General features: G+C 29.7%; 1 protein-coding gene across 1 annotated transcript in view; it reads left to right on the forward strand.

Moving 5' to 3' along the window:
- Nucleotides 1-774: 774 nt before the first annotated feature.
- LOC106475613 (disks large 1 tumor suppressor protein-like) overlaps nt 775-13,833 on the forward strand; it is a gene marked incomplete at its 3' end in the record, with an annotated part of 180,333 nt that continues 167,274 nt past the window's right edge. Inside the window, exons 1-2 of the mRNA XM_022380864.1 lie at nt 775-1,147; nt 7,728-7,859. Of these exons, the coding sequence (XP_022236572.1) occupies nt 1,126-1,147; nt 7,728-7,859 (154 nt within the window). The remainder of the gene's footprint in view (nt 1,148-7,727; nt 7,860-13,833) is intronic.

Below are 13,833 nucleotides of genomic sequence, written 5' to 3' on the forward strand. Positions count from 1 at the left end.
CTATTCTTTATAAACAAGGAACTAGTGGGGTCATCGCCATTGTCTTCCTCTTTTCGCAGCGATTTTTAAAAACTTTGAAAAGTGAAACGAAATATTAGACTGTAAAGAAAGAACAACATATGTAGTCTTTAGGGACTTTGTGTATAAACAACTGAGAAATTTTAACACATTTTCGAATTATGAAGGTTTTATTCATATTTTTTTCAATTAATTCTAAATACAACGTTGCATTCGTACATCTATAATAATAAAAATATTTGTGACTTAAAGGTGTTTTTAAAACATTACTATTTATTATTGGTGATAATGCTTGGAGACGGCTTTGATGGGTAATGAAGAAAAACTTTAATATAAGTTTAACATAACATCAAATGTACAACGTTTCGACAAGGTTTTATCATCATTAGGTACCAAGTTTTCCTTCATTACCCATTCAAGCCGTCTCCAAATATTATTAGTCTCAAAGTGGGTTCCTCGTCATCGAATTATTATCAGTGAATTCATTTCACAAAATAGCTGATTATGCAAGTTACCAAGTGTCAAGTGACATGTGGGTGGATTCTAGACATATAATAGACCCGATGAACAACCACTAATAAGCCAGATCAGAACGCATTGTTGTTCCCGCGTTGAATAGATTATCAAATAGAATTGTTCACCGATGGTGCATGTTATTCTAAGTGGTTGTAAAAATCACGTGATAAGGGGGGGGGGAACAAATTGCCGCCATATTGATTTCCCCGATGGATTGTTGCGACTGCACCATAGCTTAGCCTAGTTCTATTTGAGTTTTACATGCGTTTTCTGTTTGTAAAAGGAATGTAACAGTGTTTATAAAGAATTAAATAATGTATTAAATTGTTAGATATGAAGTTTTAGAGCTTCTATAAAAAATTTTGGAATTATTTATGATTTCTCTTATTAATATAACATTAGTGTCAGTATTTATCATTAGAAATTAAAGGAACTCGTCTCGGAAGATATATTTTTAGGACGTTAACGTTAGCCTGAACCTTTACAGGCGAAACTTATCGAAAAGGGTCGAGATCAACGGTGACTTCCGGTGGTGAAAAGTCTTTGCTATCTCACCATCTGTACACCGTGTTTCCAGAGTTGGCATTTGAAATGCCTGTGCGTAGACAAGGTGGTAAGATAAATTAATTATTAACTTAAGAAAGTTAAGCTCACATTAGCTTATATAGATATTAAATCAAAAACTTAAATGCTAACAGTTAGCTGAACCACAACCACAGTTAGAGCCACAGAAATCTGCAGGAGGAGTAACTTAGGAATATTAATTACTTATTTATTAATATTAATAAGTCACACAACATAAGGAAATTAGGCCTAAAAATAAGAAACATAGGAATCTGGATAATATTCAAAGCTTCTAGATTACTGTATTTTTATTATTAATGAGATATAATGTAACAATCATCCAATAGTTCTTAGTTTGTTATAACTCTTAATCATAAGTTAATGTTACATTTAGTTTGTATTGCCCATATTACACTTTACAAATTACAGTACGATAAAGAAAGGTAAACACTTAATCGAAAATGCAAAATACTTTAGTTTATTTGAAATTGAAGTAAATAGAATAACTGAGGTTTATTTGTTAATGATATTGGCTATTATTTTTACTCCAGGTATGTTAGAGTGTAAAACCATAATATTTGTAAAAAAATAAATGTTATGATGTTTGTTAGCAATTGATAACATCAGCACTAACACCTTTTTACTAGTTCATTCATAATGTAGTAATAAAGTAATACTTTCAAAATATTATTAGTAATTTACATATAATACCTGTCAAAATGAACTTTCAGTTGCTTAGGTTTAATTAAACTGAAATTAAGGCTAGTCTGTCATATTCTTCCATTTTATTTTAATACTAGAAATTAACGACCTTATAACACCAAAATGTTGTTTTTATTTAATTAGACACTCAATGTTTCACTTTACACTTTCTTCAGAAGCATTCACTAAAATACAAACTGAAACTGACAGTATAAACTTTCAAAAAATTAAATAGAGTTTTCTTTTTTTTTGTTTTTCCCATAAAGAATAGAAATGTGTATTTAAGAAATGCATTATAGCTTGTATATGTAAGTGTTAAAACATAAAATATTTTGAATATAAGGTATTCATTAATTAGTTTGAATTTTTTAGGTTTTTATGTCACTGGCATGTTATAGTTGCTTTTAAGGATCTTTTGTAATGGATGAGGATTACTAGGTATTATCTGCATTAAGTTTTGTTAGTCTTTTGGTAACATGGTTTGTATAAGGAGAGTTTCAAATTTGTGAAATATTTTAGTTTTGTTTTATAATGAATGATTGTTTAGATAAAAAAAAAAATGTAATGCTAACTTGATGTGATTGTGCAGTCTCATATTTGTGTATGAAAATGAATTATTATTCTGGCCAGTTATGACTAGTATATAACTAACTTTTTTGTATAAATAATTATTAATTCTACTACATTTTCACAACAATTTTAGAGATAACCTATACCTAGGGTATCATGTTTTGGATGACTAGGTACAGGTTTGTTGTTATGTAATTACCTCGTTTTCCATGATACATTGGTAGAAGGGTATCAGGATAGTTTTAATTTGGGTTCTTTCATAGAAGGTTAAATGGGGTAACTTAATTTGTGAATTGGCTTTCTGTCATCCACTTTTATGTTATTATTTTACTTAACTTTGTCACTAATGATTTATACACGTGTCAGACCTAGAATAGTTGGAGTACTTAAATCAGTCTATAACCTTTCCTTATATTGATTAACCTTTTCTGAAATTGGAAAAACAAGCTATAGATGTATGAGCCAAAAGTACTTGATTCTTTCCCACATATGTTCCCACTTTTGATTCCTCTTAAAGTTCTAAAATATCAAAAGCTATACTAGTTTAGTTTTTTGGTAAATTTCATAAGCAGAGGTTGATTTATGGTATGTACTTCTGAATATACAGTCTGCCAACTGGAAAATCAGAGAGAAAAAAGAATCACAAAACCAGTATTAAACAGAGATCATAGTTTAGATATAAAATGTTTCTAGGTCTTTTGACCTAAAGAAATCTACCACGGAGCTACATTTGGCAACCAACTAGATTAAGACTCTTAGTTAACTCAGTTTTTACCACAAAAGTAAAGACTAATTAGTTACAAGGTCCCCCCCCCCCAGTCTGATGAAGGCAATTGCAAGAGTGCCAAAATATTATTCAAATTTAACCTTTTCCAAATAGACTGCCTCTGAAATCTATTAAAGAACATTTTTGAAGCCTTGATAGTCGAGCTATAATCAGTCAGTTCAACTCCTTGAACCCCTTCTTAACCAATTAGTCAGACTTAACAATCATGGTGTTTTACTTTCTCATTACGTAAAGCTCAGATGGCTATCCCTGACTGTTTATGAATCAAGTTTACATCTCTAATCCCTTCTATCAACATAGATAACATTCTTAAGAACACTTCTAGAAAGCTGATAAAAGTAATGATAACCAAATGTCACAAGAAAAGTAATAAGCACAAGTAAGCATGGTAAAGACCAACATCAACTGATCCTTGTTGTACAGACTGAAAATTCCCAGCAATTGTTTTTACACCTTTGCATAGGTACAAGGGCAAGAACAACTAAGAAAACCATACAGATCTAGAAATATTATCAACTTATAGAAGAGAACAAAATACTTTCTCTTAATAATACCAATGTAACTAAACTCAGCTCTGTAAGCTTTCAAGTAATGAAATGCAAGCCATGTTATTAGAACTAAAATTTGCAGTTAACCCTATGCTCACATATATTGAGGAATTTGTAGCCATCGTCAAAAAGGGTGCATCAAAGCTACCTGCTAAACTAGGAAATGAACTATGATATTGTTTTGCAACATCTTAACCCATAACCGATCATCTCTTTTGAATGTTACTATTAAAGAGAAGAAAGCCCTATACCGATTCAAGAATGACCAGTTAATTTCCATCTTACCAGTAGGTAAAAGAAACCTAACAGTTCTACTCATACAAGACTGTTATACAGCAACAAACTATAAGATCTCATTATTAATGAGAAATGCAATAATAAAAGACCCCACTACAGAGGTCAACAAGCAAAAAAAAATTATGAAAATGTAAAGATATGTTCTATAAAGAAGCTAAATCTCTCAAACCTCCAAAACTTGTGTTTCTGGTATTTGTAATTTATCAAAGGTTCTCCAACTGGACATTCCTTTAAGACTCATAAAGTGTAGTTTGTGCTACCAACTTCTAAAACCACAAGATTGCAAACTGTTTAATGAGGATAATTTCAAGTGTGAGGGTCTAATCTAGAAGAATGTTACGTGACTAGTTTTTAAATCAAAATCTTTCAACTAACCATTTTCCATACTCAATCACAATTGGTGTTGATATCACGAACATGTTTTTCATCACACCAACTCAAGAAGCTATAGCCTTGACAAGAAACCAATAACTTTACAGCAAACAAACTATGCTGTCAGTGGACTATATCGTAGCACTTCTGATTCTTTGCACCATGAAAACATACTTCTAGTGTAAAGAATCCTTTTGTGAATATACCATACATTTAGTCATGGGCTCATCACTCTCAGGAATAAATAGTGACATTTTTATAAGAAATTTCTAATATAAAATTTTATTATCAGCAACCCACAATCAGAATTTCTGGAAACATTTGAAAGGATATAAATATTCAACATGGCTAATAAAAACTGATAGTTCAGTGATAGCAGAGTCAGTTGTTGCCACTGGTAACCTAATTGACATGAATAATTGTACAAGTAAAGCCATTGATGAGGCTGAAAACTTGGAAAATTAGGAAGATAACAATCACTATACATGAGAACAGGAAAATCAGCACTATATATATAGACCTTGGCTCAGACATTATCAATCTCTGTACACTTTCTATCTACAGACATGAGCAGCTTTGAAAACAATTGCAATATTTCTAATACTGTTTTTGAGATTTACTCCATTCCAGAAGACTTGTCTTGTCAGAAGTGCATGCCATACACAAGTTTTGCTTTAGTGGCTTCCAGTTAGTCAATCCAGTTTTGGGTCCCACAATTTGTCTCATTTATTCCGTTGCCTTTTTGTAATTTTCATGGATTTCTTAGGTTTGTAACTAGACAATTAACAACTCTAACTTACTATAGAAATTGAAGACATGGATCTTTTCATTTAGACATTTTTTAGACAGTCCTTTTAGAATATCTTTGAAGATGGCACCAGATTAGAAACTTGAACATAAGATATAAGCTAATTATTAAATTAGTATTTAATAAACAAGATTATGTATAAACAGAAAGATTGGCAACTAATTAGTAATTAGAATTAGATGATAGTATAGGATACTAACCTTGACAAAAAAAAATGGGACTTCCTATTCTGTAAGCACAGATCTTAAACTGTGCTATAGGATATAACCTATTAGGTTTTGCTGGTATATTAGTTCAGTCACAGTCTTCTCCAGGATAAAACATTTTACAGAACCAAGCACACTGAATGAGATCTGTTTGCAGCATTTGGCTAAACATATGTACTGTGCATGCTCCCTTTGTTTTTCTATTTAGTTTCTTTCTATCATTGTAGTACATAATAACATTGTAATAGTTTTAATGCAGTATTTTATACTTATGAAATTATTTCCAGATTATGAATTATTAAGATATTTCACAAAAAAATAATCAAAATAATGTACAAGTCATGTATAGGAAGATCAGTTATTTAATCCATTTTTCCTATAAAATATTGAATTATATTATAACTTCTACCAGATTTTTTAGAATATTTTCTATTATCAAGTAGCCAATAAATTCTTTTCAAACCATCCATATATTTGTATCATTTAGGATGATCAGAGGCTGTAAAACCCACACATTAATAAATAAAATAAATCCATAAAGGGTATTTAATTTACTCTGTTTCACTTAACCTTTAAATGTTATTCTTTGATAGTTCAACTTGGAATGCAATATTAGGTTTTAACTTTTTTTAGTCTTCTAAGTATTGTGAAACAGTATATTTTTGTTTAAACTTATGTGACCCTTTTTAGAAGATATAGAAAGTCTCAAGTTGAGGTAAGAGTGACAGTAATATAAAAAACATTAGTTGTATGTGTATTTGGAGATCACACAGGAAGGCACTCTACTCATTCTGGTGTTGGCTTTGATTCTGTTGTGGTTGTAGTAATTGTAATTAGTTTGTTTAGAATTATACTTTTTCTATAACTGATTTATCATAGTACTTCAATTATTATCACAAAATTGCTTTAATGGTATGTAATAGTTATGATTGTTATTATGTGACATTCTCGTAAATGCATTTACATGAGACACAATAAGCCATATCTCCTGTCAAAAAGGATCACTATACTACAGAGATCTGTGCTGATACAAAAACTTTATCTTTCTTAGAAGTAAAATTATTTCCAACAATAATAGACAAAATGTTTGGGTGTATTGAACACTAGGTGTATGAATACTAGAAGGAAAACTTAAGCTTATGTTATTCATACAGAGTTTGAAGTAAAGAAATTAATAATCTGAACGACAGTGCCATGAGGTATGAGAAACGTAAAGAACACTTCTAAATATATCAACTAAGAGTTCTCTGCTGGTGTTGTTTTGTTATTGACAGTTAAGTTCTTTTAAGTATAGATTCAAACTTTGATAGACAATAATATACACACACCAGTATCCAAATATTTTGATAATAAAGGTTAGAATTTCTTACAATTACCTCTTACTGTCCACATTCTGCAAACCTTGTCTGAGCAAGGTACTATATTCTTGTAGCTATCTATAGTAAGGTTACTACCATGCATTTCTTAGAATCATCTACTACTGTGCACTTGTCAGGGCAAGGTACAGTTTTCTAGTATATGACTAGACTGTGAGAAAGGAAAAATAATAGCCATTCATCTTACTTCAAAGCTTCAGTTTTCCATCAACTATAAATTAAAAACTATACTAAACTGGCAATTTACACAACTTTCAAGATAGCATTTAAGATATGTATAACAAAATCTAGTTACAACTTAACGATAATTAATGTAAAATTGATGAAGGTCAGTGCTTAGTGTCAGAAATCAATTCATAACAAAGTAATTTGAATTTAATTTTACTATAAACTTCAAACTACTCAAATGCTAATTTTAAACTCACTTTTAATTTGGACAGGTGTTGAATTTAAAAACAGTTTACACATAAACTACTACCACTCTAGTAAAGTAGCAACCAGTACTATTTTTATAATGAATCCTAATTATTCATACTGTAGGTTAGTTTTTTGGGTTATTCATTAAGATTTTTTACAATGTGTACATGTGTTTTTTGTTACTGCAAATGTGTAATGAGAGGCATAGGAAGGTACCAGCATATTGGAAGAAAAGTGACCCATATTTACCTTTGACTTTTTATTTTAATGTTTGTGCTATTATGTGGTTGGACAGATAGTCAAAAATTAATGAGTTTCCTTTCTGATAAGCTCTTTTTCTCAAAGGTGTTGAGTGGGTTTCTTCGTCTGTTCTATACTATTTTTCTACCGTATGATTTTTTTACTTCCACTCTTTGCAATACTGTAGGTCATTATTATTTTTTTTTATTAGAGTTGTATATTTTATACAGTTTATTGTTATTGTCTTGATACATAAATGGAGTGTTCAGTATTTAACTAAATACATGTACTGATTGAATTTTTCAGAAGCCCATCAGGCTTTGGAGCTGTTAGAAGAATATCATTGTAAACTAACAAGTCCTCAAGATAAGCAACTGAGAAATGCTATTGAACGTGTTATCAGAATTTTCAAAAGTAGACTTTTTCTAGCCTTGTTAGGTAAGTACATGTAGCTTATTATGATTCTATTATTTAAAACCAAAACTTTGTTAGAATAGTTTTAAAATTAATGATGTAAATAATAATCACCATAGAGAAGTAAAACTGAATAATACTTTGAATTTTCTCATAATTTTTAAATAATTATAAGAAAATGAAACATTTGTTCAATGTAATTTTATCTTAAAGTGAAGTTGCTATATTCATGCTAAAATATCTTAAACTGCACATATTTTTTGTGAACTTCTAAGTGTTTAAACTTTGTCAAGGATTGAGAGCATATTATTGCCAAATATTGATAAGTATTTATCAAATATGTGTATATATATATATATATATAATATAATGTGTCTGTATACCAACAATTGAAATAGTCATTATTAGACAATATGAATGGAGAAGTGAAAGTTTACTGTATATCTGTCTGCTCATATTTTTAATTTGAGCTTTCTCTGAGACTGATTTTCATGTGTATCGTACATGTACAGAGTACTTGTTTGAACATTGATTGTGAGAGTCTCTTAGCATCCCCTGAACTAAAAATATATGCCATATATATATTCTTCTGTTGTGGCCATGCTTTGAATTTCTGGTGTATAAAAGGGCTAATAAACCTGTTACATTTGTCTTGTCCTTTTGAAATCTTATCATTCTGTGTTTTTTTTATATCCTTCTAGTTAGTTGTTTGTTAGCAGCAAAGCCATAATGAGTTGTCATATTGGAAATTTTTAAACATTAGAAAATATAGATATAGTTTTTTTGGTAAGAATATTGTTTATAATTCCCTTTGTTTTATAAGTTGCAACCTTTTTATATACTACAATAATATATCTTTGTTTTTCCAAACCTGTCATAATGAAACAAAATTTGAATTACATCTTTGTATCTGATTCATGTGTTTAGCACATTGTTTGTACCAACAATAGATGCAGTTGCTGTAAGAGCTTTATTAAGGGTAGTAGGCTCTACTTATCTGTCTCTATTATTACCAGTGCACTAAGCTAGGAGTAGCCTGCTGGCTATATTTTGGTCACTGGAATAGCTATATACAAACCTGTGTGAGATAAGGCCAGTTTTGTAAGTGCATATTTTGAGAATATTGCATGTGACAAAAGAAACTCCAAGGATCTTTTTGGAAGTATACGTGGATGTAAGTAAATGCTGATATGTATGATTGTACTTAATAATAGTTCACAAAGTGCATTTTCTTTCTGTTATTGGAGATATCAAAATATAAATGTCTAGGCTTTATCATATTAAGATTTGTCTGAAAAAACGTTACTATGTACAATAATGCAGACTTGATATTACTAAACATTTTTATTGTCAAATAATTATAAGATAAGAGTTTTATATTGATTATTTAATTTGTGAATTTAATCTCAGATCTAGACTACAGTATGTTTTGTGGTCCTTTTATATCTAAATTTAAGTAGTGTGTGTGCGTGTTCTTTTCTCTTTGTTATTACATTTTAATGGTTAATCTTTGTGAATGTTTACTGAACGATATTGGATTAATATTTTCACTATTTTGGTTCTCAGTGTCTCTGAGAATGTTAAATATTACCACATAACTAATTTGACTAATAAACAGCATACTGTATCTTTTTAAGTATACTAAGCTATTAAACTTAGAGATTTGTGTGACAGTCAGAATAATATGAAGTCTCAAGTGTAAAGCAGTTGATCATGGAGTTATAAAATGAGTTTAAGACCTAATGAATTGTCAGCAGATATTGTTTTTTTAAATTTTCAAATACATTTATATCATTGTTGTGAATCACAAAGCATTTATTACCAATGAAAACATATTAATGAAACACTGGTCATAATTTTTGGGATATACTAAAACCTGCATAACATTATGATGTGTAATGATCTTTCACTAGTATTTCCTTCTTTTACTTACCTCAGCTATTAGATAAAGCCATGTTGTAATTGCCATTACATGGTTGTCTAGTCTATTATTTGATTGAAATCTGTTTAAAAAATGTGAATTCTGTGTCAAGCATTTTACTTTAATACATATTTATGTGGTGTAATGTATTTTAAATACTTATTTTGATGCTAAAGTAACTGTAGTTTCTTAAAGCAGTACTGTATTAATGGGGTTTAAAGTGTAAAATTTTGTTTTAAGACTGGAAGCAGGGATTACAGTTTCAGTTCTTTGTATTTGGTGGCTTTGATGATGAAACATTTAAATCTCTAAATGTGGTTGAATATTACTTTGATTGTTATGCTTAAAAGCTATCACATTGTAGCCTAGAGTTTCATGTAAATTTTATTCTGTAACTGTGCTTGAACATTGATGGAGATGAGGATAAAGTAGTTGTCATTGTTTCCCAGTTAGAAATGATAGCAATACTTTAAGTAATTAAAACAATTATGAATTAAAATTAAATCACTGTCTGGGAATGAGTAAGAAATTTTAAATAGTAGTATTTTTAGTTAATCACTCTATGCTGAGGTAAAATTTGTATTTTTTTATAATGATTTTAGTCTGAGGTGAAATTATACCAGTACTCACCAGTACTGAGTACGGGAACTTATTTTTTAAGGTGGGACTTATTTGAGCTGCTTTGTTGTTTTTTATGTTTACACATAGATTTTTTTTTCAAAAACATGTCCACTTCACCCAGCTGAGTATCTGTAATTTTTTTATTGAGAATTTCACTCATGGTTTCAGTAAGCTTAATTAAACAGTCATATATACATATTATCAAATATTATCATATTTTAGAAATTGTTTGATTTATATTTATTAAAACTTATGGATAATTAGTTGTCTACAGTTACAGAATTGTTTATTGAAAACACCTTGCACAGAAAAATCTACAGTTGGCTAATTTAAACTTGTATGTTTCATTGAACTAATGTGTGATGTCTGAAGTTTCTGGAAATGTAATGTATTTTTAATTTAGGGACGTTCCTGATTTTTGTACCATACCTTGGTAATAAGTCATCATACCTAAAAGTAACCAAGCTATATGTATATATATATATATATATATATTGTTTAAAGCATAATATTATACCATACCAATCCTGTGAGAAAGCGTAATATATATAAATATAAACATGTATATAATGTTTAAAGCATAAAGGATCAGATAATGACATAGTAAAGATAAGCATTTGACCACAGCTAACTTTGCATCTGATAATTACATCTAAGAAGAGCCGAGTTAGTGGGAGCATTTGCCTTCCCCATTAAACCCTACAATGTGCATATGCAGTATGCTGCTGTACTGATCTAATAGTTGTTGTATCAAGAACTTCCACATGTAATAATATATGTAGTGTGGTCACATGATTTGAATGGTAGCATAATTAGTGAAAAACCACAGTAAATGGTACAAACTGTCAGAAGTTTTGATATTAGAGAAACTAGTTTCAACACATTGGTACATCCTCTTCATTCTCAAGTTGTCTTCTGTCTGGAAAACTGGTCCTCAGTGCCTATGTGATCCTGAAACTTTGAATTTGTTTAAGGACACAGCAGGTCAGGAAGCTGTTTAACGTAAAATTACCTTTTGAGAGATGTTGAAATTAGGCACACTTTTGATTAAACTATATTTGACAAATCTTTTTTTACATAGTTATTCATTTTGTATACAATTCTTGTTGATTTACATTTGATTTGATGGCCAGAATCTTTCATATGAGTAAAAAAAGTCTTTGTTCGTGTTTCTGTATTTAATGTCTATTTTTTGTTATGTTCAGAAACACTCTTGTTAATGCTTCATCCAGTTTTACCTACATAACTTTCCTCACAGGATTGGTATTGTATAATATAAATGTCTTCAGATGTTGTTATATTTCAAGTTGGGTTATTTTTATTGGTGTTAGGTCAACATAACATGAATGGTGGTGTGGATTATAATTGTGCTAGCTTTTTTCAGTTAATATTGTATTTACGATGGGTATAATAACATATGGTGTGAATTATAAACTTTTTTACTTATTTTCATTTAGACATGTCTTGTTAGCTTGGTAATTTATGATATGGATAAAGAAAGTTAAAGTTCATGATAAGTCAGCACCTTTATATATAAAGTAGCACAAATGAGTTTAATTCAGAAAAATCTAACAAACTATTAGAAACTATTAGAGAATAAGACCACAAAACATGGAAAGGAAAGTACATCTGGTAACCCATCTAAAGAAGGAAGTCCAACAATATAGATACTATTGGAGATGAGCAATGATAAAAAAACAAAAAACTCTGAAAATCAAAGTAAAACAAAGACCTGAAAACATGAATTTAGTATAACATTCTTGTTTTCTTCATTCCTACCTGTCATGTCTTTTGGCCAAAGAAAACTCATTAAGCCATCCCTACAGGAGAGTGATATCTGTATTTGACACATGTTACTGTTTAAATTGTCAAATTTCTGGCAGTAATTTTCTCGTAGTACAACCAAAAACTGTTATTTATGAAGTGGAGGTAATACAGGTTAAACTTAGAAGCAGTTACCATTTTTGGGTGCAAAATATTTTGCATCCAACTTCAAAAAATTATGTCATGAAAACATTTGGCCAGAAATAAAACAAATATAAAGTAAGATAAAATTAAAAACAAATAAGAGTTTTGTTTAGATTCTTTTTCTCTATATCACTTATTTTGGTATTTTTTCTTACCCATCTGAATAGATTCACATGGATATCACATAATACTTAAAAGTGTCAAATAGTATTTTCTATTAAAAGTGTTTATTAGTTGTTGTTGTTTTTTTTGCTTTGAGCACTCCTATAACCTATTGTGTGAGTTATTACCATGTTTGCATACAGTTACTGCTGTCAGAATTAATTTTCTATATTACCATCTGTGAAGATACCAAAAAATAAATATAATACCTGAACTGCCCATGAAAATGTAACACTGTTAAATGTAATAAAAATAAAATATGCTGAACATAATATGTCATGTATCTAACAAAGTTAACTACTTTAACTATCCCCTGTAACAAACACATAGAGCTGGCTAAAGGAAGTAATAAATTATGTTAAATTTTCAATAAAACTGGAAAGGAAACTAAGCCATTTAGAAAATAGAAAATTCAATAGAAATAATTATATTCAGAAATTAAATATACAACAGTCATTAAAAAGTATTGTAACTAAACTAATAATGTAATGTTATACTATATTTGAAATTTCACATATAGTTAATATAAATTAAACGAATGGGAGGTAAAACCAGTGGTGTTCAGTACACTAAAGCCATTCATTGTTATCCTAAACAATATCTTAAGGAATTAAAGTGTAGATGTGAAAGTTTTTAAACAGTTGTGTTACTCTGTAAAACTTATAAACTCTCAATCTTTAGCAAGAATATTGTTCAATTTCCCACAGAATTGAGTAGATCAAGTTTTAAACAATTGGCTGTGTAGCAGTAGAAGTTTGTCTAACAGTTACTTATGGTGAATAACTAGAAAACCAGGTTGAATGATGAAGCTGTTACTTGTGTTGAATAACTAGAAAATCAGGTTGAATGGTGGAATAGTTACTTACATTGAATAACTAGAAAACCAACTTGAATGGCAAAACAGTTACTTTCGTTGAATAAGTAGAAAACCAGGTTCAATGGCAATACATTTATTTATGTTGAATAACTAGAAAACCAGTTTGAATGGCAAAACAGTTACTTTCATTGAATAACTAAAATCTGGGTTGAATGGCAAAACAGTTATTTGTGTTTAATAACTCAAAAATCAGGTTGAATGATAGAGCTGTTACTTGTGTTGAATAACTAGAAAATCAGGTTGAATGGTGGAATAGTTACTAACATTGAATAACTAAAAACCCGGTTGAATGGCAAAATAGTTACTTGTGTTTAATAACTAGAAAACCAACTTGAATGGCAGAACAGTTACTTACATTGAATAAGTAGAAAACCAGGTTCAATGGCAAAACAGTTATTTACATTGAATAACTAAAAACCAGGTTGAATGGCAAAACAGTTACTTGTGTT

The sequence above is a fragment of the Limulus polyphemus genome, unplaced genomic scaffold (genome assembly GCF_000517525.1).
Source record: "Limulus polyphemus unplaced genomic scaffold, Limulus_polyphemus-2.1.2 Scaffold148, whole genome shotgun sequence".
In the NCBI taxonomy this organism is placed as follows: Eukaryota; Metazoa; Arthropoda; class Merostomata; order Xiphosura; family Limulidae; genus Limulus; species Limulus polyphemus.